This window comes from Lepidothrix coronata, unplaced genomic scaffold, assembly GCF_001604755.1.
Source record: "Lepidothrix coronata isolate B3197 unplaced genomic scaffold, Lepidothrix_coronata-1.0 Scaffold4, whole genome shotgun sequence".
NCBI lineage: Eukaryota > Metazoa > Chordata > Aves > Passeriformes > Pipridae > Lepidothrix > Lepidothrix coronata.
Genome location: NW_016690184.1, coordinates 10,685,708 through 10,711,736, shown reverse-complemented (window position 1 = coordinate 10,711,736; position 26,029 = coordinate 10,685,708). Strand labels below are relative to the sequence as shown.

Genomic DNA, 26,029 nt, shown 5'->3' with positions numbered 1-26,029 from the left:
GTCTGGATTCCCTGGAGCGCAGCCTGTTTCCATGGACAAGCAAAATATTAAATTTTTGGAGCAGAAGCCGTACAAAGTTAGCTGGAAAGCAGACGGCACTCGGTAAGTTAATTTTAAATGGAAAAGAAACAGTAAATTGGGTAGACAGTTTGTGTTTTCTCAGGAAAGTGAATTTGCTTGTACAGAGGACAAAGCATAACAAAAAAACTGGCTTCAGAGATGAATTTTATTTTCTGTCTTGATACGCAACATTTGCTGAAGTTTGAGGCCAAGTTTCTTTTTAGCAGCTGTTCTACAGACTGACTGTTAAATGTAATTCTTCTCTCTAACCCTTGCTTGTCTGTCAGCCAGGACTTGCCACCAAGGTCTTAGAATAATCTTAAATAGCAGTAAGAGTTTGTTAAGCTGAAGACTTTATTTATGAAAGCTAAATTAAAACTTCTGATTGATCCTTCAGAATCTGGCTAGTAGTGGAAATTTCATAGGGTTTTTTATTCATACTGTGATCCTTTGTTCAAACTCGTAGTTCATGTCGGCTAAAGAGTCGATAGTTTTATCTTATCTCACCCATTCTCTAACAATCATTGTAGAAGTGCCTTTTGTTTAATAACAAACTACAACCTGATTGGTTGTCCTGACTGGACATCTTCTAAAGGTTTTCATCTGCTCTTTATTTTGTTAGGTTTGTTATCTTTAGTAATAGAGTGGAGTATGCTAGACATTGAAAATCATGGAAAATATGGGGAATTGGGTGTCTTACGAAAATTACCAAGTGGCTCCACATGGAGTCAGTCACGATTCAGCACAGTTCAGCCAGAATTAAGCTATCTCCTATAAAAAACCCCCAAACAACCCTTCAAATATCTCTCCTCTGTGGTGTTTGTGCTTCAAGGGTTTATTATCTTGGGCAGAGTATGGTGTGAAAAGACAAAGTAAACTTGCACTCAGTATGGCATAAGAAATGGGTGGGAATATCTGGCTTCTTACATTGGCTGGTTGTATACACAAGCACTTGGGTAATGCAGTACAGGCGTTTCCGGGCTGGGAAGTTACAGCAATGCAGTGTTGGGAGATCAAGGCATATCCTTAGAGGAGTACAGGGCATTCAAAAGCTGCTGAGCCTGAACAACTAAACTCAGCCAACTTAAATGGACCTGAAGAGTCTTGCTTTGTCATATCCTATGTTATCTATTTGGAAAATTTTGGAGTATTCTCATTTTCTTACTCAAACATATGGATGCGATGCCTATATTCTGAGTACTGAAGCAGTTATATAGAAAATAGTAGGGCACCTGGAAAACTGCCTTTTGTGAAAGAAATTAAAATGTACATGTAATTTCTTTTAGAAATTTTCAGTATTTTGAACATTCTATCCTGTGGTTTAGAATGGTGACAAAACAGAATGGATGAAGAATAAAACCGAGGGAACTAAATAGTCATTTTAGTTTCTTTTGAAAACATAATAACCTGTAGTTAATTGTGGAGATACATAGACTGATAGATATATTCAGAGAAGAAAATGGAGCTACAAAGATCCAGTGTCAGTGAAATTGAGCTGAAGTAATGAGAGAGATTAAAGATGAAAACCTGAGCTATTATTTGGATATTTAGACACTGTACATGGTATGTACCCGAATCAACAATGAAAAATGACTGTGATAGTTTTTACATTGGACATGCTTCTGATTATTTAGTTGTTCTTCAACGATCTAGACTCCATATGCAATTAAACAGATCTTCATTAATTATTCTGAAAGCATGTGTTGACAGGCGTGACCTTCCTGAATTTAATATTAAGACATCAGTTAGTGAGACCCATTTATGGATCCCCTGCTTCCTTTTGTCTGGAGATGAAGCCCCTGTCATCAGAGATCTCTGAAGCTGTTCTGTTAACTGTGGCTTAGGTGCAGCAGTCTAGACTTTGCCTATTAGAATATTATTAGGCTGGCATGCGGGTTTTTTCTTTTTTGGTTGGTTTGTTCTGTTCTCTCTCTTTGCTGCTGTTTCATTGACCTGATTGGACTTACAGAAAAGCAGATGCATAACTAATAACTTTCTATTATACTTTCTCACTGAAATAAAACACCGTCATCTCAGTTAATAGCAATATTTGCTCAACTTAGCCAAACTTCTTAAATTTCATCGTTGTTAAATCTCTGAATTTTATTCCTGCAGCAGTAGTTTTCTCTAGAGGTTTCGTGTCTGAAGCCTTTCTTTGTACATTATCTTAACTGGTACGCAGTGGCAGTAATTTCTTTGAGGACTTTTCTACAAAGGCATTTGCTATTCCTAGATTTCAACTTGAGCTGAAGTTTCACCCTTCTGGTTTAAGAACTGTGTTGTTTTTGTTGTTGAGGTGATGGGGTTTTCTGTGGTTTTTTTTCCAATGTTGTTTGGCTGGTTTTTTTCAGTTGGTAGAACAGTTCATGTTTTCTTGATTTCTTAGCGTTATATTTTTCTACCCATAATTTTATAAAAATAGAAAGTATTTCTCTAAATAAAAGAGCATTATTTATCATCTTATGTTGACTAAACATTGCGAAATAGATTAGAATTACTGTCAAATACTTCAGTCATAAAATATTTTGGAGAAATTTACTGGAGCGTGTTGGAGCCCTGAGTTCGAAGTCCTTTGACTTATCCTTGCTTAGTCTGTCCTGATTTGAAGAGTTTGTGCCTATGCTGTGATCTTGCTTGTTCTGTATCTGGTTTCCAGGGCCCTTGTTCCATAAGGGTCAGCAGGGCACACCTCCTTGTTCTCGCTCCAGCTTTCCTTCTGCAGCATGTTTGCCCCAAAAGGAAAAATGCAGCGTGAACAAATACTTCTCCCCTCCTGTTTATAACTGCCTATATGTAAAGATGTGTCCATTTGCATCTCAGGTTTAGAGAAGTGAACTTTAAATTAAAAGATCTGTGAAGCTCATATAGCATTGGCACTCTTTGGTAAAATATTTCCTTTGTACCAGCTATTTGGGTGTACGTAAATACTATATGCAAAGTCACCGTGTTTTGGGAAAAACCACCTCTAAAATCATATTGCTTTAAATTATTATTATTAAAAATTAAAAAAAAAGTCACTGAGTTCTGCAGCTATTCTGTCTGGTTTGGTGTAATTTCTGTCCTGTATATTTATTGGAACAGTTGTCAAACCTCTGGTGTCTTATAAATAATCTTAATGCTAATCTATCCATAAGGCACAGAAATCCAAAGGGCAAATTTCTGACTACTAAAATCATGCCTTTTGGCTTTGTTGAGATGAAATATACGTTGTATGGTAACAGTAGGTACAACTTTTTTGCAGTGCTGTGTTTCTGAAATAGTAGTTACTACCTGAATAAGGTAGTTGTAACATGTTCAAGGCATTTACTGCATGACTGTGTTATCAGCTTTGTACTGTTAAAATGATTAAGCCAGGTGGGTAATGGCTTGTTTGTTGAACCCCTTCATATGTGTCTCGTTAATACTCTTTATAGCAGATGCTTGCTCTAATGAGCGGAGCTGAATGTTCAGGCAAGAGTAGGGTTGGTAAAGTAATGAGACACCAGTTTTGAAAAAAAGGCTGCTACCACTAAGAATAATAAAAAGTTGTAAAATGTCTGTGGAATAATTAAAATCAATACAATCAAACAAGACTAGGTTTTATAATGGTAAAATGTGACCTGCACTAAATGCAACCTATTAAGGGGCATAAGTTATTTTCCTACATTTGTATGAGTACCTTTTTTATTTTTCACATGTGTACACATGCAGTTTTAGTAAAAAATAATGAATATGATCATAATAGTGTGGCTGTTCAATTATGGTAAGGCAGCTATTTAAAAAAATGCAGAATAGGTAGCTCTTGTAAAAGACAAATTTGGAAAATATTAATGCAAGTTTGATGGCTTGCAGATATCTAAATGTGAATAAGTAGGTGCAGAATGTAAAAAAACTCTTTGAGAATTGCTGCTAGTTGTCTAAAAGGTGTTTGTAACAAAATAGTTAAAACATCTCTGAAGTTGGTTGTTTTTTCATGATTAGCAAATTACATTTTGGAAACAAGGCCTGTTGCCTAAATCATTCTCATTTTGTTGGTATCACAATACAAAATAAAATAGTAAAGCTACACTTCATAGTATGATAAAGCTGGTGGGCAATTTTTTACTGTTAATCAAATAAGTTTATCTCAAATGTATCAACCAATAAATATATATATATATAAAATATTGATTTATATTGAATGTAGTTCTTTTGATTTAGTTACTGTATTATTGTTCTTGTGATAGCTTCGTAGGCCTCTTCAGTTCAGCTTTTTGTACAAATTGAAGAAAATTTCTGTTTTTGTTAAAAACCTTAAAATTATTGGCAGTTGCAGCCTCTTCAGAAAGAGATGTGTGACCATTACTAGAAGGAAGTCTACTTGGTATGTTTTAAGATAACTTCTTATGCATCTTCTTAAAACATCGTGAAGAAGAGGTTGAAGTTTCTCCCTGAATTTCCATGGCTCAATACTTTTCCTTTTCCTATACATGATGAGATGAAGCTTACATACATAACAGAAATTGCAGATTCCTAATATGAGAAGTTATCCAAAAGTCATTTGGTCCAGAGTAATTAGTGAAAATATGATCACTGCTAAAGAACAACTCTAAAAAATATTAAGAAAACCGAGAAACAGATTTTTTTGCTCGTTTGTTTATGAAATTAAGAGGTAAAAGATACTAGGCCAAAATTAGGTGGCAAGATAGCAAAATGGTTGTCTCTCTGTAAAGGATTAAAGAAGAGATAGTTGAATAGGTTCATGAAAAACTATTATCCCTGAGAGACAGGTGAAGGTTACAGAGAAAGCTGGGATAATAATGAGAATGGTGGAGGACAGAGAACATTGGAGAGTAGTACTAATCCAATTAAAAAACAAATCTATGCACTTGAGATCTCATTATTAAGAACAAGAGACCAGCTTGTCATGAAAGCAGACCTAGAGAATGGAAAGATTGTCTCCTGGGAGCAAAGATATTAATGTGGAGTTGAACTTGAAGGAGACTCTATTGGGAATGAAAAAGAAGGCATAGATTAATTTTTAGATGGGTACAAATGACATGACCAGATTCTCATGAATGTGGAATTTTGTGCCCAGTACTGGGAAGTGCCTGAATTGGAGGTTTACATAATTGTTAGGGGATTCTTTCCTAATTTAGAGGAGGGGGACAAAAATATAGGATGTTGAGATTTTCAGACATCTTCAGAAATGGTGCTAGGAGGAAAGTTAAGGGCTGTTAATCACTGGAAAGCATTTGTGAGTAAAAGAGTTTTTCTCAAGGTATGAATACTCCCTTCCTGGGCACCTTGCTCTCTGACCCAGATAGCTAGTGAGAAGGTGAATTATAAATTGTGTTTTGAGTGTCATTCAGTCATGTTTAGGGTTAATACATATTTATGGTCTTGGAGTAAGGAAAAAATGTTTGCCTCCTAATCATAGGATGGGATGAAGAACCACACAAGAATTGTCTGGGTACTTTTAAAGCACACCTTCCTTTCCTTTTCCTTCCTCCTCTCCCCACTTATCTTGAGACTTAAATATTAATTGATTTTGACGATCAGTTGGTAATTTTGTGTATCGCTTCTTCTGTGGTTGTGGCACATTTTAGTCGTGTGAAGTTTTAAAGGACAGAAATATCCAGGGGATGGACATGTACCAAATAGACTTTTCAGGACCAAATGGATTTTTTTTAATAGGAGTGACAGATTTTGTGAACAACCCAAGTTATTCCAAGTTAAATGAGCTTTGTTCAAAGTGTGCTTATGTAACTATCAACTGGTAATTATATGTCATTTTTGCGTGTAGGACAGCCACTCTTCTGATGTTTGTTATTTTCATTGAATGTCTTAAAGAGGTAGTTGTAACGGTTTTTCTATTATTATTTGCGTGAAATTGTCAAAATGGTACAGTACTTACAAAAGAGATTTGGAACAAAAAACTTTAGTTAAAAGATTAAAGTGACTGTTGCTAGTCCACTCCTTCGATCTCTGCAGTGTGTTGTTTTGTGCTATGTATTTAAGGTCCTTGAAAAGAAATGCAGTTTTTGGTTATGTGGCATAGTCCCTTGTGGTCCTTCTTTATAGTTATTTTGACTATTCTTTAAGGGAAAAGAAGCTCACCCATTTTTAAACTAGTTCTGTACATCTACCTCTATAACTGGAAGAATTTTGGTTTAGGAGGAGTCTGCAATTCCTGTGGAATTTATTTCACTGACTTTATTTAGAATAATATTCTTAACTGGAGATAGCATATATTTTGTCTGGAAACTGAAGTTGTGCAAGTTATTAAAATGGTTGTAATAAAGCTTTTACTCCCCTCCGGTCGAGATTAAAAGCTATAAATAAATGGCTTTTATGGACTACCGTACTAGTCAGTTGTTAGGAACCTGCAGGTTAACTTTGGAGTGTGTAGTAATAACATAATGTCATAAGGTTCTGCAAAAGTATAGAAAAGTCACATACGTGATTCTGGATTATATTTGTAAATTGACTTTCTAATGACTTGTGAAAAGAGCAGTTCATAGATGTTAAGCACTCTGAACAGCACTCCTCTTAATTTTCTAAAAAGCAGATGCCTAAGTCATGGTTTTATTTTGTATGTTCAGGTAGGAGGGAAAGAGGATATGATATGGGATGGGGAGACAGGAATGATGTGTTTTGACGCTGGAAAGTTGGAAGTTTAGGAGCTGAGGTTCGAGTTGTTGCTCACTCTGGATCTTAATAATCCTGTACGGTTGTATTGTGCAGTAAATTTAGGATTACAAGTCTGATACCAGTCTTTTTTCCACAGCATTAAAACCTGCGACTATAGCATGCTTATTTGAGTTTTCATTTGTGAGTGGAAAAAATAAAGCTTTGATAAATTGAGTTCAGATTAAGGGCACTTTCAGTTTCTTTAGCATGTCTCTGCCTCTGGGTAAAGACATTGTATCTTAGGGCGAAGAGGCTCCAGTACAAGGTGACCTCATCATCTCCACCTGTTGGCATGTTGTCCTTTTCTCCTGTTTTACCTATTGTGCGGGGAATGAGAGCATGCCTAGACTTTGGCTAGCAGACTGACTTTGATAGCAGAAAAGGGACTGTCAGATTTTGATAGCCAGACTCATGGGCATCACCAGATAACTCATCGGTTTTGTTTAACTATTAATTAGGAACCAGGGGAGGTCTCTCCTGACTGGCAGATGGTCGGTCAAAAGAGGCAACACAGAATGTTGTAAGGTGTTAAACTAATATCTGGAACCATTGGGTATAAAAATATACTGGGTTTTGTGGGATTTTTTGGGGTGATGATGGTGTATTTGTGTTTGTTACTAAGGCATTTCCATATCACATTGTTGCTTCTCCATCTCACGAAGTCTTGTTTTTAAAATCATTGAATCAATGTAGAGGAAGGAATAAGTAGGTGTGACAGAACATGTCATCCCTCATCTGGATTCAGATTTACTTGAATGGCCAAATAAAGCATTCTTTTTCTAGGTTGTGGTTGCTCTGTCAGCAGCACCATCAGGACTCTGAGAAGAAGGGGTAGAAGGAATCTCTTGGTTTTATGTCCCTTTATTGAGTGGTTAAGGAGCACTGCTAATGTGATACCATACAGGAAGTATATTTTGTGAAACAACAGGCTTTGGGCAGTTTTGTGGTCACAGTTCTGGGCTCTCTGGAAAGTACTACCTAACTGATAATTCATATATAACTATTTGAGTATTTGGACAGATTGTCTTCTAAGCAAGCTCTTTTGTTTGTTTATAAATAGTTAATGCATTAAAATGCTTATTATGCAGCTTGTGCTATGAATACTAATCTTAGAATATTCAGCTGTAGTCCTAAAATGTTCTAATTAGATCAAGATAAATGGTGTGCCTGCATGGGTACCTGATGTTCAAGCGACCACTATCAGTGATTACTGCTTTATTTATTTATTTTCCTTTCTGCCAGATGACTTCCAATAGTGGAACAGTGCATCCTGTGCTTCTGGTTCTCCTGGGGAGGGATTACAAACACATCCATGAAGTGTAATGGCTTCAGCTCATTCAGGGAAGAATGACATTCGGTTTGTGAGGTTTAGCTATACAGATATCTAGGGCAGCCCTTTCTCTTGGAGCTGGTCTTCTCTGTGAGCACAAATGATAGTTGTGTTCCTTCTGAGACTTGTGCTGGCGATGCAGACAGAATTGACCCAGCGTACATTCTGGCATAAATCAGTTCAAAGTTAAGGGAATTTCCTTTTCAAAGCTGTGTTACTCTTTCCTTGACTGCTACATTATAGCCCTCTGTGAGAGACATGATGGTTCTCTTGTTTGGGGAAAGAAGGAATGTAACTACTTGTCATCTGATGTGAAATTAATTTGTTTTTCTTTCATATATATATATATATATACATATATATATATTCTTTTTTTAGCCTATTGCTAAATTTCTCTTTAAATTGCCAAAATATTTTCAGACTAAGATTCTAAGATTTGTGGAGAGGGATGGGTCAAACAAGTTCAAGCAAACTTGAAGCTCTGTCTGTAATAAATAATGAAGATGGTAGTAACAACAATAATAAAAATTAAGAAAGAATTCAACAGTTCAATCAAGCTTGAGGTATAATTTGTTCCATTACTCTTACAGCTTTTAAAAAAAGTAATCAGACAATTACACCGTACAGTTGTTTTCCAATAGTGTTCTAATCGCTAATTTAGAGATGTACTTTAATATACACTTGAGCACTTAGGATCATTAAAATTTGGATGAAACAAAGAGAATCTAGAATTTAAAATAAATCTGTTAGTATACAGATTGTATATGTATGGGTCAGATCTTTTCTAGCTCATTAATAATTCTTTTGTCATAATATGCTATAAGAACTCTTCAATATATAGTAGTTATAGATTAATTTATCCTTTGTTGTAGGTCGAATGACGATTGCAAGACAACTTGAAATTTAACCCGTAATGTTTTAATATCCTTCTAGAAATAAAGAAACATCCCTCCCCACCAGCACTCTAACTTAATTAAAACCCTGGAAGACAGACAAGAAAAACGCTGTAACTGGATAGTCTTTTTTAACCTTGCTAAATTCTTGGTTTTACCAGCAGAGTTTCACAGTCAAATAATATTTTAGATAGAAAATGTAGTTTTACATTAGTTTTGAATTTGCCATCTGTTAGATTAATTAAAGGCATCTTTATCTTTGATTTATAAAACAGAAAAAAATAAAGTTTGAGCCCAGTCTGAACTGCGATACTTTCTTAGGAGGAATGATACTAGTTTCCACACTTTGTAAGTGTTTTTCCATGGTCCTTAGTATTACTGTTGTCTCCTTCATTCAAAAACTGACTTCTCTTTTAATGCTGGTGCATATTGTATACCGGGGGAGGGGATACCATGAAGTTGTATAATGATGCAACATTATTTCTGTCTTTGCATTAATCCATTAGTTATATGATCTCATGCTCTTTGCTGGTTTGGTTTTTTTTTGACTGCAGCTGAATTTCTGTGCTCTCACTGACCACTGTAGCAGCTATATGAGCTTTCTCACCCGACAGAGTTAATTTAGAACCTTGTAAGGCAGCAAAGTGTGGTCACATCTCTTCCTGCTTGTGGTACCTTTTAGATATCGAAACTTGCATTGTTTGTTACTGTAGGTTTGGGCATTCTGAAGATTTCTGTAGTAAATGTCATCTGCAGATCCACTGTCTCACTTTTAATGATGTTCAGGGCCATAACAGTCACAAAATATCCTCTCTGGACCTTGGCTTGTCAAGGGGGGGGCAAATGAAAAGGGAAACTTGCATTCGGATTTTGATGGAGAGTAGTGGCAGGCAAAAATAAGAAAAAGATTTTGATGCTGAGTGAGGTAACAGTGGAGGAGACTGATGACTAGTAAAATTATGGAGATGGAATGCCTATATAAGCTGTGTAGTATCTTTTATCCTACAGTGGTGATTTGTGCAGAGTTACGCCATATGCAGCGGATACCACCTTAACAAATCCTATGGAAATTAAGTTCTTTTTTCTCAAATAAGCAGGGTGAATTGATGGATATCAATTCATCAGTGCCTGGAAGTATTTAAAAGACATGTAGATATGGTGACGCTTAGGGAGATGGTTTAGTGGTGGACTTGGCAGTGTTAGGTTTGCAGCTGAATTCAATGATCTTAAAGATCTTTTCCAACTGAAATGATGCTACGAATATCAAAATTGAGCATATCCCTTCCATTGTGATACATGAAGTGATCAATAAGACAAAGAAATTATATTTTTCCATACTAGGATTGAGTCAGGGCAGCAATATATTGAAAAAGTGATTCAGAACATGAGACTGAATGTTGGAAACCTTCTGATGAAATTAGATGTTGGCATAGCAGATACACTAGGATAACTTTCTTAACTCTAATATGCATATTGGAAAGCATTAATTTTGTTTAGGAAAGATGCAAAATAAATATGAGGAATAACATTTTATTTTCCTAATAGCTGAAGAATAAAAAAATTGTTACAGAGTTCAGGTTTTGAAAAAATCACTACAATTTTGTTAAGATAAACTTCTGGGTTACTGCTGAATCTGCTGCAGATACCCAGCCTGATCAGAGTTGTCATTGTGAGCACATTTGAACACCTAATGCAAGCTGAGTGCTTGATCCCATAATAAGAGTTCAGCCAAGACAGTTTTAAAGCCTTAGGGAACTGATCATTTCACCCCAAGAAGACATCTTAAAATTGTGAAAGTTAACCAGAGGCTGAAGTCTTTTGAGGGTGGAGAATTGGTGGAGAATTTTGACATGTGACAAATACAGGTGCTACTGAACATAGTAAGATACATTTACTAAACAGCAGCCTAGTAACAGTATTTTAATACTGGGGGAAAAAAATCTTGATTGTAGAAAATAAGTTTGGATCATTGATGAAAAGGTTTTGCTTTAAATTTAAAACATTATGATTGTAATGAGAAACAAAAAAGAGATCAATAATGCATGTTTTCTCTTTATAAAATGACAGATTTGGTTAAATTAAGGGAAGTAGTTAATAGAAAGACTGAAGAACACAGTCAGGAGTGTAGATGAGGAATGACATTTCCTCTGAGTTCAATCTACCATTTTGGTAGGAATTTTTATAAGGGAAAATTGGCTTTTTGACCTAGAAATACTGGTAGATCTCATGCTTCTGGACTTTGACAAAATTTCAATTTTTTTTTTTTTTAGTAGAGATTGAGGCTAAGAAGTTTGTTAGAATTTTAAGATAGGTAAAGAACAGATTGAAAGAAAATGACAGTGGATGCTTTTGGAAGAAAATACATAAAAAGCCACAAGTGGAGATCCTGAATATTAATTTTGTATTTTCATTAAGAATTTTGAAACAGAAACCAAGTATCTCCTGACAAATGAGGGAGACAAGCCACTGAATTTACTGAGGAGCAGAATAATAAAACTAGTAGGATATTTATTTGTAGAAAATGCAAGGTCAGGAATGAGGCTGTTAATTGGAAATTACTGTCAGTCAGAATCTAAGGGATTTTTCAGTTTAAAATGCTGTGGAGACTGTTGATGGCAGACTTTAACCTAGAAATATGTGAGAGAAATATAAAGTGTTGTTATACTTAGCACAGACTAACTTCCAAAGGCCTGTGTGTGTGTTTTTTAAAAAAAATTATTTAGAATATGAACTGTCAAGTTGAATACAAGATTCTACAGCAGCTTATGTGTATTAAGTAGTGTTTCTTGCTGGTTGATACACTGTGTACCCGTGCAAATGAACACATGTACAAGTTTGGAGAAGGTGTTTGTGATAGCTGTCAGTGTGCTGATTAAAAAGACATTGCTTTCCTTTTGTTTACACGCTGAAAATAATATTATAAGATGTCATGTAAGTTCCTTGTGTTTTTGTTCTTGTATTCAGGTTTTATCATCCTTCAGGAGACAGAGTTTGAAGTAGCAACCATTGCTAGCAGCAATTAATAGAAGAAAGCAAGCTGAGCCTTCCTCAGTTTATCAGGACTTCAGTGTGTGTTGTTCCATCTGCCACAAGCCAACTTCAAACTTGTCTAATTTAAACTTACTCTAGATCCAGCACAGTCTGGATTTGGGTCAGAACATGGAACTGCAGTGGCGTAGTGACACAGATATCCTACTGTCAGTGGATAGAGGGCAGTCATTAATTTTCATTCTCCTGGCCTTTTCTGCAGCGTTTGATGTCTGTCCAGAAGTCAATGCTTCCTTGCCAGGAGGGAGTGTCAGGGTCCAAAGTAAAGTGCTCAAATGGCTTGGCCTCATCCTGGGTGATCAATCTACACAGAAGCGACACGCTCATGATTTTGAAGTGTTGCCAGTCATAAAAGGAAATTAAGAAATTAAAAATCATATCTGCAACAGGATTTTGCTGTTGCCTCTGCATCAGTGAACATATTAGTGATGCTAATTGCTACTCTGTGTTGGGTAATGCTTGTTTGTGTGGGAGGGCAGCGCTTTCACAAGACTGAATTCTAGGCTGTGTAATGAACTCACTTGGGAATGGAGAGCTGCCGTGTATTTTATGCTTGGAGTTGATGATGGAATTTCTTACATTTTGCATTCTTTAATGTGATAATACAGACACAGGCATATTTAAAAAGGAAAATGAATAAAAAGCAGCAACAGCGGTACTGTGTCGAAATAAATAATCTTCTTTGATATAGCCTGTCTGAAGAAATACTGCAGGGCAAAAAAAGCTCCTAGAGGAGCTGAATTTTTAATCTTCCTTTAAAACAATATTTCTAATTCGTTTTCTACTTCTAGATTTTTTTTTTCAGAAAATTACTTTTGTGTTAAACACAGAAGATGAGGTCTTACAGTTTTGAGGAAGCTGTGCCATATTTTTTTTTATATTATACTTAAGGTTTTTAAAACTCCTATAGAGCACCAAATTAACATATATAACCTTATTGCTAAGATGGTTGCTGTGATTTTGGCTGAGAAAGAAGTTAAACATACATAAAGCGCATCACAAAATTGAAGTCAGGGGCAAAACTACTGTGAACTTCTAGGAGATTAGTTTTGCTGTAAATATGTTTTGGCAGACACTACACCACGTGTAGTGATGTACTGTGCTGGGGGTATTTTCGAAGCCAGTTTTGTGAATCCTAAGAATCTGGGAAAGAAGATAGAGGACACATGTTGCGGTGGGTACAGGGTTGGATTTGGAGCTTAGGACATGCAGTTCTGTTCTTGTTCCTTAATCTCAGTGACTCTGGGTTATGGGACACCAAGTAATTTGCTTTATTTTGCATTAAATAATATTTGCCTGAAATGTACTTTCAAATTTAATGGTGGAAAATGCTAAACATTCACATAAAGGAGAAACCTCAGTTTCTAACTTAGCATTTTCATTTCAGCTTCAAAATTGTGTAAAAACTAAAAATGTACAACCACCACCAAAACAAACTCCACTGAAAATGGAAGTCTAATAAAATCATTCTTATAGCATGTATTTGGGCACAGCTGATGTGGACTGCATGAACAGGATATATGTGGAGGCAAATGAGCCTTTGAAAGAGTTGTCTTTATTTGGGTATGCTAAAAATAATTGATTTCCAAAGAGAAAACTTTATTTGGTTGTTGACATTTTTTAAAGTTTAAAGATTTAAGTTATTAATACTCTGGTAGGTGATTTGGAGATCTGCTTGTCTAATGCCAAGAACTGTAGTTCTTTGCTAATGAAATTTTCATCCTATTTCCTGAATTATCATGTTAATACTAATGTCCAATTAGAATTAGAAATGAACCTTGCCTCAGGATCAGAAGTGAATGAAAAGTAGCTTCTAATGAAACTTCAGATTTTAGCCTTTCTATGACTAGATATTTTATCTGCTTGTGGGATTAATCTGTGTGAACAGTGTGACCCTTTTTTCTTTAACTCATCAGAACTTCTGTTTCAGTGGAAACTGGTTTGTAGTGGTTGGACTGACAGTTTGAAGAGATAATGGTTGTAGCTCAAACATGATTCTGTTCTTCTGTATATAGTTTTCAAAGGTGAATGAGCAGTTCTGTTATTGCTCTTATTACTGCTCTGCTTTTGCTCTTTTATTCACTTATCTGGTTTTACATTCAAATTGAACCATCTAAACCGGGACCACATCATCTTGTGTACTTGCACAGAATCTAAAACAATAGGGCCTGGTTACTAATTGGAGCTTTTGGGTGCTCACATAATAGAGGTAATTAGTAATAAATGTACAGCTGTAATAGCTGTACATTGTGGGCAGTACAATGCATGACAGTTAAGCTCCTGTGTGCTGTCTCTGGTGAATGTATTTGAGAAACCATGTCTCTTCTTTCTCTGCCTGTGTGATGTTGCCCAGAGGCATGCTCTGTAGTCTGATTTAAGTGCTTACCTGTTAATACCAAATTTTTTTTTTGTATTCAAAGTCAGCACATGCCATTTCTCAGTAGCTCTCTGAAGTAAGATATAGAATCATACAAATTCTAGAATGGTTTGGGTTGGAAGGGACCTTAAAGATCATTTAATTCCAGCCCCCCACCATGAGCAGGGATGTCACCTACTTGGTCAAGATGCTCAGGGCCCCATCCAACCTAGCCTTGAATACTTCCAGGAATGGGGCATCCGCAATTTCTCTGGGCAACCTGTTCCAGTGCCTCACCGCCCTCTGAGTTATATAATTGAGGTTCCTGGTGATCTTTGCTTAGGAATCTTTTGCATTCAGTTGTAAGATTTACCATTGTCCTTCTTATTTAGAATTTACAGTATAAACAGCTAACACTGACAAATTTTAAAAAAGAGAGAAATCATGGAAGAAGAGATGTAACAGTAGTGCTGTGGTTTCAGAGAGAAGGGATATTCCCACTAGTGGTTGATCGAGGTATCCAGCTACCAACTTCTAAGTAAATTTCCGTAGATTTTATTTTGAGTGAAAGATCTAGAGAAAGTGATGGTAAGTTCATTTTGATATTCAAGTAATAGATTTTGAGTAAATCTTCTGTGTGTTGTCTGAACCTGTAGATGCTTTAGATGGCTGAAAACAAAAACTTTTCACAGTTTGTGTTTTCGTTTTTTTCAAAGCATTTGCAAGATCACTTATTATACCACACATGTAATGAAGATACAAGTATGGGGTTTTTTGAAGTGCTAGGTCTTGTGAAGCATTAGATACTATCTTGTCATTGAAGCAAGTTATAAGGAAAGCATGTGCTTAAACCAGCAGTGAATATGTGAGTGCAGATTGCTGCTTAAGTTTATTTATAGAATTAAAATTGAAGTAGAGTGCTTTTATTTCTGTTATTTACTCACCTCTTCTTCTATTCCCATGGATTATTTTATTTTTGAGAAAGACACAAAATGTTCTTTTTAGTTAGTTTTAGTTTGGAATAAATTAGCTTGGTTTGAAAAATGAATGTTGTCTGTAGAGTATTCTTGCTTCCGAAGAACTGGTGCCATGTTTTCTAACTGAATGTCTATTAACTCTTTTTTCCATGTACAGCTTTCAGCTCTTCTAATGTTTCTTCTCCCCCTGCTTAGGTTTTCTGCTCATATTTGTCTGTTTTTCCCCAACTGATTTGTAGCATCTTGAAATACTCGTCTTGTGTGTGGAGAAACACTAGTTGAGCCGATGTAAAGTGAATTATGATTATAGTCATAATACTGAAATAAAGTATTTGTTTAAGCATCACGGAGTCCTGCACTCCTGAAGTCAGATCTGCTGATTTCTAGAGGGAGGATCTGTGCATGTGTATACCATTTGCCTGCAGGGCTTCTGGGAGGTGCTTGCTGCTTTGTTTTGGCAGCAGAGATCCTGTGGGCATTACTTGTAAGAGCAGTGGTGAATTTTAGAAACAACTACTGATAGCTTGTTATTTCTTTATAACCAGGATCTTCCAAAGAGAAATGGATAAATTATGAAAAGTATTGTTCCCCCCATATGTCCAAAGACAAGTATGAAAAGTTCTTTGCCAAATGAGTTTTCAAAATATGCTTGCTAGCTTTCACAATATTGTGGTGTGGATGGGGAAACTGCTATAATATTTTACGTTTAATCACATATTTTTCTATTCTGTACTGTCAAAACAACTGTACTGCAATCCAGATGGGTTAGTTGCTCTGGGAAGATCTCTGTCCCTTCGCTATTTTTATCAGAGGCTATTCAAGAACATTAAGTGTTGTGAAATTTTAGAACCTTTGAACTATCTTGACTGTAGTACTCCTATTTTCTTTCTTTCTTTTTGATTTTTAGTGATTTTTACTTCTTTTGCAGAATAAAACTTCTGTAATAACACTTTTGCTTTTAGCATGGGTGAAATGAATGGATCACTAAAAGAATAAGCTCAGGATAGGGTCACACTCTTAGTTTTGGTGTAGGAACACAAACGTGGTCAGTTATGGCATGATCAGGCATCAGTTTGTTTACAACAGCTCAGGTGATAATTAGTAAAACTGACATAACTCAGATTTGACTGAGACACAGAACTTGGACCTACTTTGGATTTTGCATGTCAGCTTTGTCTCTTGTCTGATTATATTTTGCAGTGCTGTTCAAACATGGTGTTTCCTATGTGAACATTTGGACACATTTTCATAGCTAGATTGTTCTTTTCACTGGTCTTGCTAAGTGCAGTAGCATCTTGTTTGTTCCTAAGAGGCACTTTTCTGGTGTTTTTTGTTTTGAGCCTTCCAAGCCCCACAACAGTTTCTATCTGACTTTATCACATCAGATTCAAGGTTCTAGTCTTCGCTTTCAGCACTTGTGGTATTTGAATCACAGAATGGTTTGGGTTGGGAGGGACCATAAAGATCATCTAGTTCCACCCCCCCCTGCCACGGGCAGGGACATTTTCCACTAGACCAGGTTGGTCAGAGCCCCATCGAACCTGGCCTTGAACACTTTCAGGGATGGGGCATTCACAGCTTCTCTGGGCAACCTTTTCTGGTCTCTCATCACCCTCACAGAGAATATGCTCAGCACCTTCATTAGTTGTCATTCACTGCCAAGATGTTGACTTATTGCACCTGGCCTTTGATACTAGTTTCCGCTGAAATTTCTTCAGTTTCCTATCTCTGGTCAGAAGGTGTGTGTGCTCCTAGGCTACTGCACAAGTTTGAGAAGACCTTTGTCTGCACAGCTGCCTTGTTATTCTTCCTGAAACTGCTTTAGTACTCTTGTTGTTTAGTACTTTACAAAGGTAACTTAGGTGTGTTACAGCTATTGTGCTGTTTAGCATCCCTTGTGGGTTTTGTCCTTTTTTTTTCATTCTTTTTTTCTGTTTATTTGTTCAATTATTTTTTTTTAATATGATACGTGTATACCTGTATAAAACAATCTTCTGTGAGATTAGCACAGAGAGGTCTAAATTAATGACTTGGGCTCCCAAGTGCTGACATAATGTAAAGAAACTTGTGGAAAAATCATATATCTGGAACTGAAACAAGCTCACAAGCTACTGGTGATAGTACAGTAAGATTTGGGGTTTTCTTTGTGAGAGAAATGTACCGTGGCTAAATTTGTCAGTGTTTTAATGAGAAGTGGCTCAGTAGTTGGCTGGGACTTTTCAGTGCTGCAGTGACAGATAGCCAGCGATACAAAGGAAGGGTGGTTCTTTCAATAAAATTCTCCAGACTTATACCTGACAAAGTTCTGGTCCACTTAATAAAGGAAAAGCTGGAGTAAAAGATCTTTGCTCGAAATCTAACTGAATTAGCCTCATGTATTTCTTACAGTATTAAAACATCTGTTTTTTTTAATAGACTTTCAGGCATAATTTTAGCTGAACACAGCAAAATTCTTATATATATATATATATATATATATATTCTGAACTTTTACCTTTGAAATATTTTCTTTGTGATAATTGCATTGAACTAAATTATCTGCTTTCCTGAGGCAATAGGTTTAAACTTTTAAGTGTAAAAAAGTTATTTTAACGTGCTTAATATCTGTCATGATTGCTTGTTTTTAGCACTTAATATAAAACAAAATAGTAGAGCTTTTGGGGATGTACCTTTAACTATAATATCTTAACATTGCATTTGCAGGTACATGATGCTGATTGATGGCAAGAATGAAGTTTATATGATTGATAGAGACAATTCCATTTTTCATGTCTCTAACCTGGAATTTCCATTTCGTAAAGATCTTCGCACACATCTAACAAACACTCTTCTGGATGGGGTAAGGAACATACTGTAAAACTGTTGTAACAATTTCAGTGCTGTTTGCTTTTGTTCAAACACGGCCAAATTTTTAGGCTTGGATTGGTGAATCATAAGATTTCAGGAGGAATATAGATTCAGTCACTGGCTAAATGTGGGAATCGCATTCCCTAAGAAATTACCTACAGAATAGCAGCGATGACTGCTCAGGGGGGAGCTGTTTGTCTTTGAAATTAATCAAGGTATGGAGATGACACTCTGAATATGAGAAAAGGCTTGAAGAGAATCAAAAGAAATGATTGCAGAACCTCACGTCTTGCTACAGCTTTATATTTTGAAACAGTAAACATGGTCTATTTCATACAGCTCATGGAAATACTTCTAAAATTTGATAAAATTTTCATAATCTTTTGATCGACTTGTGAATTGATGTCTTTGTTTCTGTCACCTTTATTTTCAGCTGATCTGAATTATTAAATTATTTAGAAATGGCTTACTTTAATTGGTTTAAGACCAAAACATTTCTAAGTTATCATGCTCATTTAAATTATTTAAACTTGCTAATGATCTTTTTGAGACAGTTGTAAAACAAGCTGTAAAATGTCTGTATTTGTTGTTTGAAGACTGGGCTGGAGTCTTCATGGTAAACTTTTCAGAGCAGTAACCACAAAAAAGAGGTTATTCCTTTCTTGACCTTTTTTTTTTTTAACATGAGCAAAAAAATTCGTTAGCTCTTACACTAAATCCCTGTCAATGCAGATCAGTGCAGTTTCCTGTTACGTTTCAGTAGCGTTGGAGGCTCTATACATCACTGTAACTCCTGCTTGCTCTGAAGTATTGAATACCTGAGATGATATTCCATATTGGTCTTCTGAAGCCTAATGCACTTCTCAAATACAGGAGACCATATTGTCATTGTTAACTTTCTTTCCTTTCTCAGGCCTTTGATGTCAGTGTTCTTCTTGAAATGTCACTTCTGTGAATGATCTGTCTTACTGAACACACATTTACATGTGAAGCATGTATAAATTGAACCTGTGAGGATAATTACTGCAAGGAACGATGTACTGTCTAGGGGACAGAGAAGCAGATAATGGAATATTTTCCACCATCTCTGCTTCACTGAAAAAATGAGAGCATAATGCAAGAAATGCAATGCTGTCAGCTCAGAAGTGGTTGCACAAGCTATCATGTCTGGTAGGAGCCTCTTCAGCCAGGCAGCTTCCTAATGTCATACATAATATTATTCTTATTGACATACATTAAGTTCCATACTGTTGAGATTAAAAGCCTGGAACTTTTTTTTTTATGATGCTCCTTCTAAGGCTCTTGAGAAAGTAATGGCTTGCTGGTGTCCACATGGTGCAATCCTAGGTGTTCTTGAGGGAAATTGCTGCTCTTTTATTTATTAATTATTTTTATTTCAAAACAGCTTTTTTAGTGAAAGTGGTGAATATGGAGGTGGTAGAAGATGAGGATATTGAGATATGTGTGTAATGTGGCTGTTGGGCATGGGAGAAGGTCTCTGATCTGGTGTGTTGTGTTTCCCAGATTTAAGTCTCTTAAGAATAAATTAAGTTCTGTCATGTACCCAGGACATGAACTATAACTTTGCTTAATTTGTTGTTCTGTTAAAGTTTGACTGTTACAATGCATTTTGGTATTTACTGGCATAAAATCAGTCAGATTTGCCCCCTCCATGTTTTTTCATGAAGTGGAAAGTAAAATGACATTAAATGAACAAGTACCCTGAATGAAATACTCTGAGATAAAACTAAAACCTTTCAATGGATAAGTACTTTTCATAGTACAGATTTCTAAATATATTTTAATATGGTCAGTTAAATAAAAAGCTGTTGATAGAATATTTCTTTTTTCGATTGAAATTCCTTTCAACAGATTTGAGGATAAGATTTGCCTATTATTTGAAGCATCAGAACAGCTTAACTTTGTAATTGAATATTTGTTGAATGTTGGTGCCAAATGACAATTTCTGTGAATGATCCTTTACTTTGGATATATGGACGATTGATTTTATTTTATATTTTAAATCCATTAGAAGAAGAAGTTGGCTTTTTCTGTATTAACATATTTTACTAACTAGAGCTTGAAGGGCTGTTGAAGTTAATTCTTTAGCTGCAGGTTGAAGTAGTTCATACTTACTGTCCTTGAAGTATCTATCTCTCTGTCAGGAAATGAGTATAGAATGTGGTGGCCCAATTGACACTGGTTTACAGTAAACTTAAAAATACGAGAAAGAAGGAAAGAGAAAACAGAAATATCAGTGCCATGTGGCAAAACTACTAGTTTTAAGAATACAAAAGATTAGGTCATTCCCCCTAACTTTATTTAGAATGACAGTATATATGAAACTTTCATAAAGGCAATTTCCATGCATTCAGGGATCTGTTAACTTGCTTTAACGGTTCTGGTGTCAGCCTTTCATGTGGTTGTCTTTGAGAATTTCAAATGTATTTATGGTTCACTTCAGGCTGAAATTACTTGCAAACGGTTCTTACTGTGATCAGTAACATCTTTGATGATGACAGATCTCCTGCAATACTCTGTGCTCATCTCCAGCTCTTCAGTTGCAGTTGTTCTCCTGGCATGGAAGAAAGTTTTCTGCAAAGCTCATTAAAGCTCATTTGAATATTACTTACAGGTGACTAGTATAATATGAATTATTCCTGTAGAAGCCAAGTGTTTTATATCCATTCTGTTACCTGAGGGAATGCATAGCATTTTGTTCAACTGTTTTGGCTGTCATGCAAGAAAACTAATTAGTTATTTTCAGGAGCTTTCGTGGCATTCTGCTTAGCTTTTAAACAGTTGAGTAGAAAATGCAGAGGCATTCTTTGGCTTGAATTACATTTTACGATATTAATACAATTTTTTATCTATTTTATTTATATATAAAATATTGTTCACACTTGAAGACTTAGGATGGCCAAGAACTCAAAAAATGGAGAACAAGGTGGAGATTTATTTATGCTTTTATATCAGTATAGACCTCACTTATTTTTAAGCTCTCTGAGAAATGGCATAACTTAAAGCTTTTTGAGTTTGCAAAAGCTGGTGAAAAATAGATTTATGCAAAATAGATTTAAAAAAAAGGGAAAAAAAAAAGCTGTTTTGATTCCTGAAATACAGCAGTGACTAGAATTGTATTAAAGGTAAATGGACAAAGGAGGAGGAAAAGGAATAATAAATGTATTATTAAATCTGATTCCATACTCTACGTCAACAAAAAATGCATTCTGCAAGTGGCTGGTAAAATTAGGTCTGTTGCTTTGTGCTTAGATTTTAGATTATTTAAAGTCCAAGGTAACTCTCTAGATATGTGAGTTAAGGAAAAAAGTCCATGAGCTATCAGTCTCGTACTTGTGCAGCTGAAAGCTCTTAGCGCAGTTGCAGTTTCTAATATACTGTACCACTGCTCTGCAACACCAGAAGGTTAAGGAGAGTAACAGCAGTGCAGTGTTGCCAGGTAACATTGCAGAAACTGATCACTGCACCTTGCTCTGCAGGCCCACAGGTTAAGTGAATACCTAAACTAGCAGCTAATGGACAAGTCATAAAGGTCATACTGACTAACAGAGGTCATTTTAAACCTGGCTATAAATCTGCATGGAGTCTATAGAAGGGAATGCACGAATGCAAGCGTGCCTCGTGGATACTTTTATGTTCTATTAACATGTCATGTGAGTGGATTTGGGTTTAAGTTTTGACTTATCTAAAAATTGGCTTAAATATAGTTTTACAGTATCAGGTTATTACTCAGGTCAGAATGAGTGAATTTGATTGTGGTCAATCTTTAAATGCTACGTTTTCCCAAACTCTCTGAACTGGCCTCTGAGGAGGTCTATTCCCTGGGGTATTTTTCAATTCTGATAATTTCAAGGAAGATTCTGAAATCAGACTGTAAAATAATTATGTGTTAGAGCATTTCCAATCTGAACCTTATGCTCACTTTACAGCTTTTGCTTTATGACAGTTGTATTGGCGTAACTAATGGAGCAGGGAATGTTGTTGTCATGATGGAGATGAGCAGTGCAGGAATTTGTCATCTCTACTTCTAAGGCATATTGTGCTATTGTTTTTTTGCTCTGGTAGCTGGGATTTCAGTCAGGATGTCAAAGAAAACAAGAGGCAGGGGAGGAAGAAAAGTGGGGATGTGAGGAAAAAGGTTTATGTGATCAGTAATAGAATCAAAAAAGTTTACACATCTTTGGAGTAGAGAAAAGGTTTCTTTATAAAATTAATTCTGTATTAAAAATGAACATTCCGGAAGACGTTTAAAAGTAGTTCTTGGTCCTCTTGGATGTGTTTTACAATTCTTCTTAAATTGAATATCCAGAGATTCAGATTTTGAAAATTAGGCATAAAATCCCATCATACCAGGCATTGAAATATTTTCAGGGTTTTGCATACAAATGCTAGCTTTGCATCAAAGCTGAGGCTCTGAATATGCATGCTGAGGAAGTGAGTCCTTAAATACGTGTTCAATTAAATGTGTTTCAAACGTTTCTTTCACCTGTCAATTAGATTGAAACATTAAAGAAATAGCATTCTTTTTTTTTAGTTTTACTTTATTTGTTTCACCTGATCAGGTGGGTTTTTCCCTGTGTTCCCCCCCCCACACCCCCGCCCCCTTTCATTACATCTTTACTCACTCTTCCAGGTTTGTACATTATGCCTTCTGTCTCTTGAGTTGTACCTAGTCCATCTGTTCTTGCACTTAGTTATAAAATTTATTGTCCAAGAAGGCATTGCAGTGTTGCATCAGCTTTCCTTTGATAGCTCACCAGTCTTACCTAAATATTGGAAACTAACAGAATGACATTTCAGTGCATTACCTCTACGTGGAACATTTTGCAAATGTTATTTGATAGTACCTGTGACTTAATATTTTTTAGAGTTAAGAATAAGATATTGTAATGTTACAAATGAATGTTTTGCACTCATTGAATTTATTTTTAATTTTGAATTTTTTAATTATGTGTAAAGATGTGTATGGTCAGTTCAGGTAGTCATTCACAACATCTGTGAATGCAGCATTTGGTTGTGAAAGCCCAATCTCTGTCTCAGTGTTCTGTTCACAGAAGATGAGATTCCAAAATATAAAGTAGGCAACTTACAGTTCCTAATGTTTTTGAGAACAATATGTTCGTGTCTTCTAGTGTAGTTTTAAATGCTTCAAGCTTTGTGTTTTCTTTAAAACAAATCTATGTTTTTACAACTGCTTACTTATTTTTCAAAGCAAATTGTGGTTAAATACTAGGTACAATTCAAGAAGCTTGTTATTGTTGTGCAAACTGAAAATCAATCTTACATGAGTCAGTCAGACTCTTGTTTGGGTTTATTTTGTAAAATGTATGGATTCTAAAAGAAGTTAAAAGGTTGTAAGGCAGAAAATTGCTGCTAACCTAGCAAGAAACTGGCTAAACAAAATTAATTTGAATTGATGTAATGTTCTTTTTTGGAATAATTCTCGATCTCATGTTTTCATCTTGTTACAGTGAACCGTTTTCATGTTTTTGAATTGTTTTATCTTTTTTGTGTGAATTTGGATTTTAACTCGGCATTTTCAGGAAAAAATCCTTAGCAGATTATTAACTTTGCTAATTTATTAGCCAAGAATCAGGTAGGGGAGGGGGGCAGGGAGAAGATTGTTTGCATTTATAGAAGTGAATAATTTGAAGTTTTCTGGAAAAGATCTACCAGTGGTTGATTGTTACTGTTTTCAATCATGACTAATCAATATGAAACTAAATATTCTTTATAAGTTCATCAAACAAATTATGTCTAATTCATATCATAGGAAGCCTGAGTTAACAGATGTAAGCACCAGCATGTAAGGTGTCTGTATTTTTGTATGTACTATTAAATTCAGGAAACACTTTCGTGTTTGGATGTTGATTGTCAATATTCTTTCCCTAGCTGACATGTTTCCAAGATGATTTCCAGTACATATTGAATGTTAATATGTGATACAGAGAGTATCTGTGATATTTCCATTTGAAGGAACCATACTGTTTAGTCACAGTGCAACATTTAAGCAAATTGCAGTTCTCACTGCTGCCTAGGATGCTGTTAAAATGAAAAGATCCAACCTGAGCATAGAAAATGAATGTGAATGCTTGTTCTTTATATCCTGGCTGTTGTGCTTCTTACTGTGGTCAAGATTTCCAATAGTGCTTGGCTGATTTAGGATTGCAGTTCTTACGGCGATTTCTAAAAACTCATTATTCACTCAAGAAAAGTAGTGATTTCAAAATCTGTGGGGAAACTAATGTATAAATGCTGCAGATCAGAAGCCTTAGTACAGCTTCCTGATGGTTTTTTGTATGCTTCATGAGAGACTTTTAAGACTGCAATAATATTTTTATAATCTTGACCTACTGTATAATATTTTTTGTAATAAAGATGTGGGCAGTGTTTGATTGCATCAGGCTTGCAGATATGTGCACTAAGTATAAATGTGCCAACATTCTTCTATATTCATGAATAAATGTCCATGTCATCTCTTTTCTTTTAAGGAAATGATCATTGACAAGGTTAATGGACAGGTTGTCCCTCGGTACTTGATATATGACATTATCAAGTTTAATGTAAGTACTTTCAATTTTATTGGTTATCATTAGTTATTGATTCTTACTTTAATTTTAATCTTATTTATATGAGAGCTCCAAAGTAAATTTAAACACCAGAAGCGTTTGGGTGTTTTTGCGACTCGCTAACAAGCAATGCATCAGAATTAAGATTGAAAGCAGCCTTAGAGTACGTATCAATTTATTTCCACCTGCTGAAGAAAAAAATGGCGGTTTGAAACAGTCTGCTAAACACTGTTGGAATATTTCCCCTTTCTAGAGCATGTTTGAACTATTTACGTGGTGAAATCAATAGGGCATGAAGAAGTTAGCCTGTAAGTGGTATATTTGTTACCAGAGCATCACAGTACTTGTTAAGCTGCTCTGTCACCTCCTTCTCAAATTTCTGTTTGAAACCAGGCAGCTGGCCCTCTGCTAAGTCCTCAACAGCAGGCTCTCCTGATGGCACAGGCTGTAGGAAAAGTGTGTAAGAAAGAAATATATTGTGGAAGTTGTGGAAAGGGAGAATAAAGTCTGTGAATAAAGTCTTTGTGGTCACAAGAAAGAGCTGTTAAACAGCACTGAAAATAGGAAACTTGTTTTCTGTAAACCAGCTTTCAAATATGGTAAAGGTTTGAATGTCACCAAAAGGCTCTTGTTGGCGTCTTTTATAGATTTATTCTTTTTTTATATCGTAGCTCATATGTTACTGTGTTTTGGATTTGCAAATCAGCACAGAACAGTGCTGATAACACAGGTATGGTTTTTGTTACTGCTGAGCAGCACTTGCACAGCCTCAAGCCCTTTTCTATTTCTCACCCTACCCCACCAGTGAGAAGGCTTGGGGTGCACAAGAAGTTGGGAAGGGGACACAGCTGGGACAGCTGACCCCGACTGATCAAAGGGACATTCCATGCCATATGGTGTCATGCTCAGCATATAAAGCTGGGGGAAGAAGAGCAAAGAGGAGTTAAGGCATTTGCCTTGCCAAGTCACCATTGTGTGTGATGGAGCCCTGCTGTTCTGGAGATGGCTAAATGCCTCCCTGACCATTGGAAGTGGTGAATGAATTCCTTACTTGGCTTTCTTTGCATGTGCAGCTTTTGTTTTACCTTTGAAGCTCTCTTTATCTCCACCTTGGGTTTTCTCACTTAGACCCTTTTCATTCTCTCTCCCCATCTTATTCTAGGGGATGTGAGGGAGCAGCTGTGGGAATCTTAGCCACCTACTGTAGTTAAACCACAACGTGTTAAATTTAGTCACTAGACCTGTGACTAAATAGCCCATGGAGAAAACACTCTAGT

At 35.9% G+C, this 26,029-nt stretch overlaps 1 protein-coding gene across 1 annotated transcript in view; it reads left to right on the top strand.

The window, feature by feature from the left end:
- Positions 1 to 26,029, top strand: part of RNGTT (RNA guanylyltransferase and 5'-phosphatase) — a 174,203-nt gene that overhangs the window by 20,514 nt on the left and 127,660 nt on the right. Inside the window, exons 7-9 of the mRNA XM_017825292.1 lie at positions 1 to 102; positions 18,019 to 18,154; positions 24,675 to 24,746. Coding sequence (XP_017680781.1) covers positions 1 to 102; positions 18,019 to 18,154; positions 24,675 to 24,746 — 310 coding nt within the window. The remainder of the gene's footprint in view (positions 103 to 18,018; positions 18,155 to 24,674; positions 24,747 to 26,029) is intronic.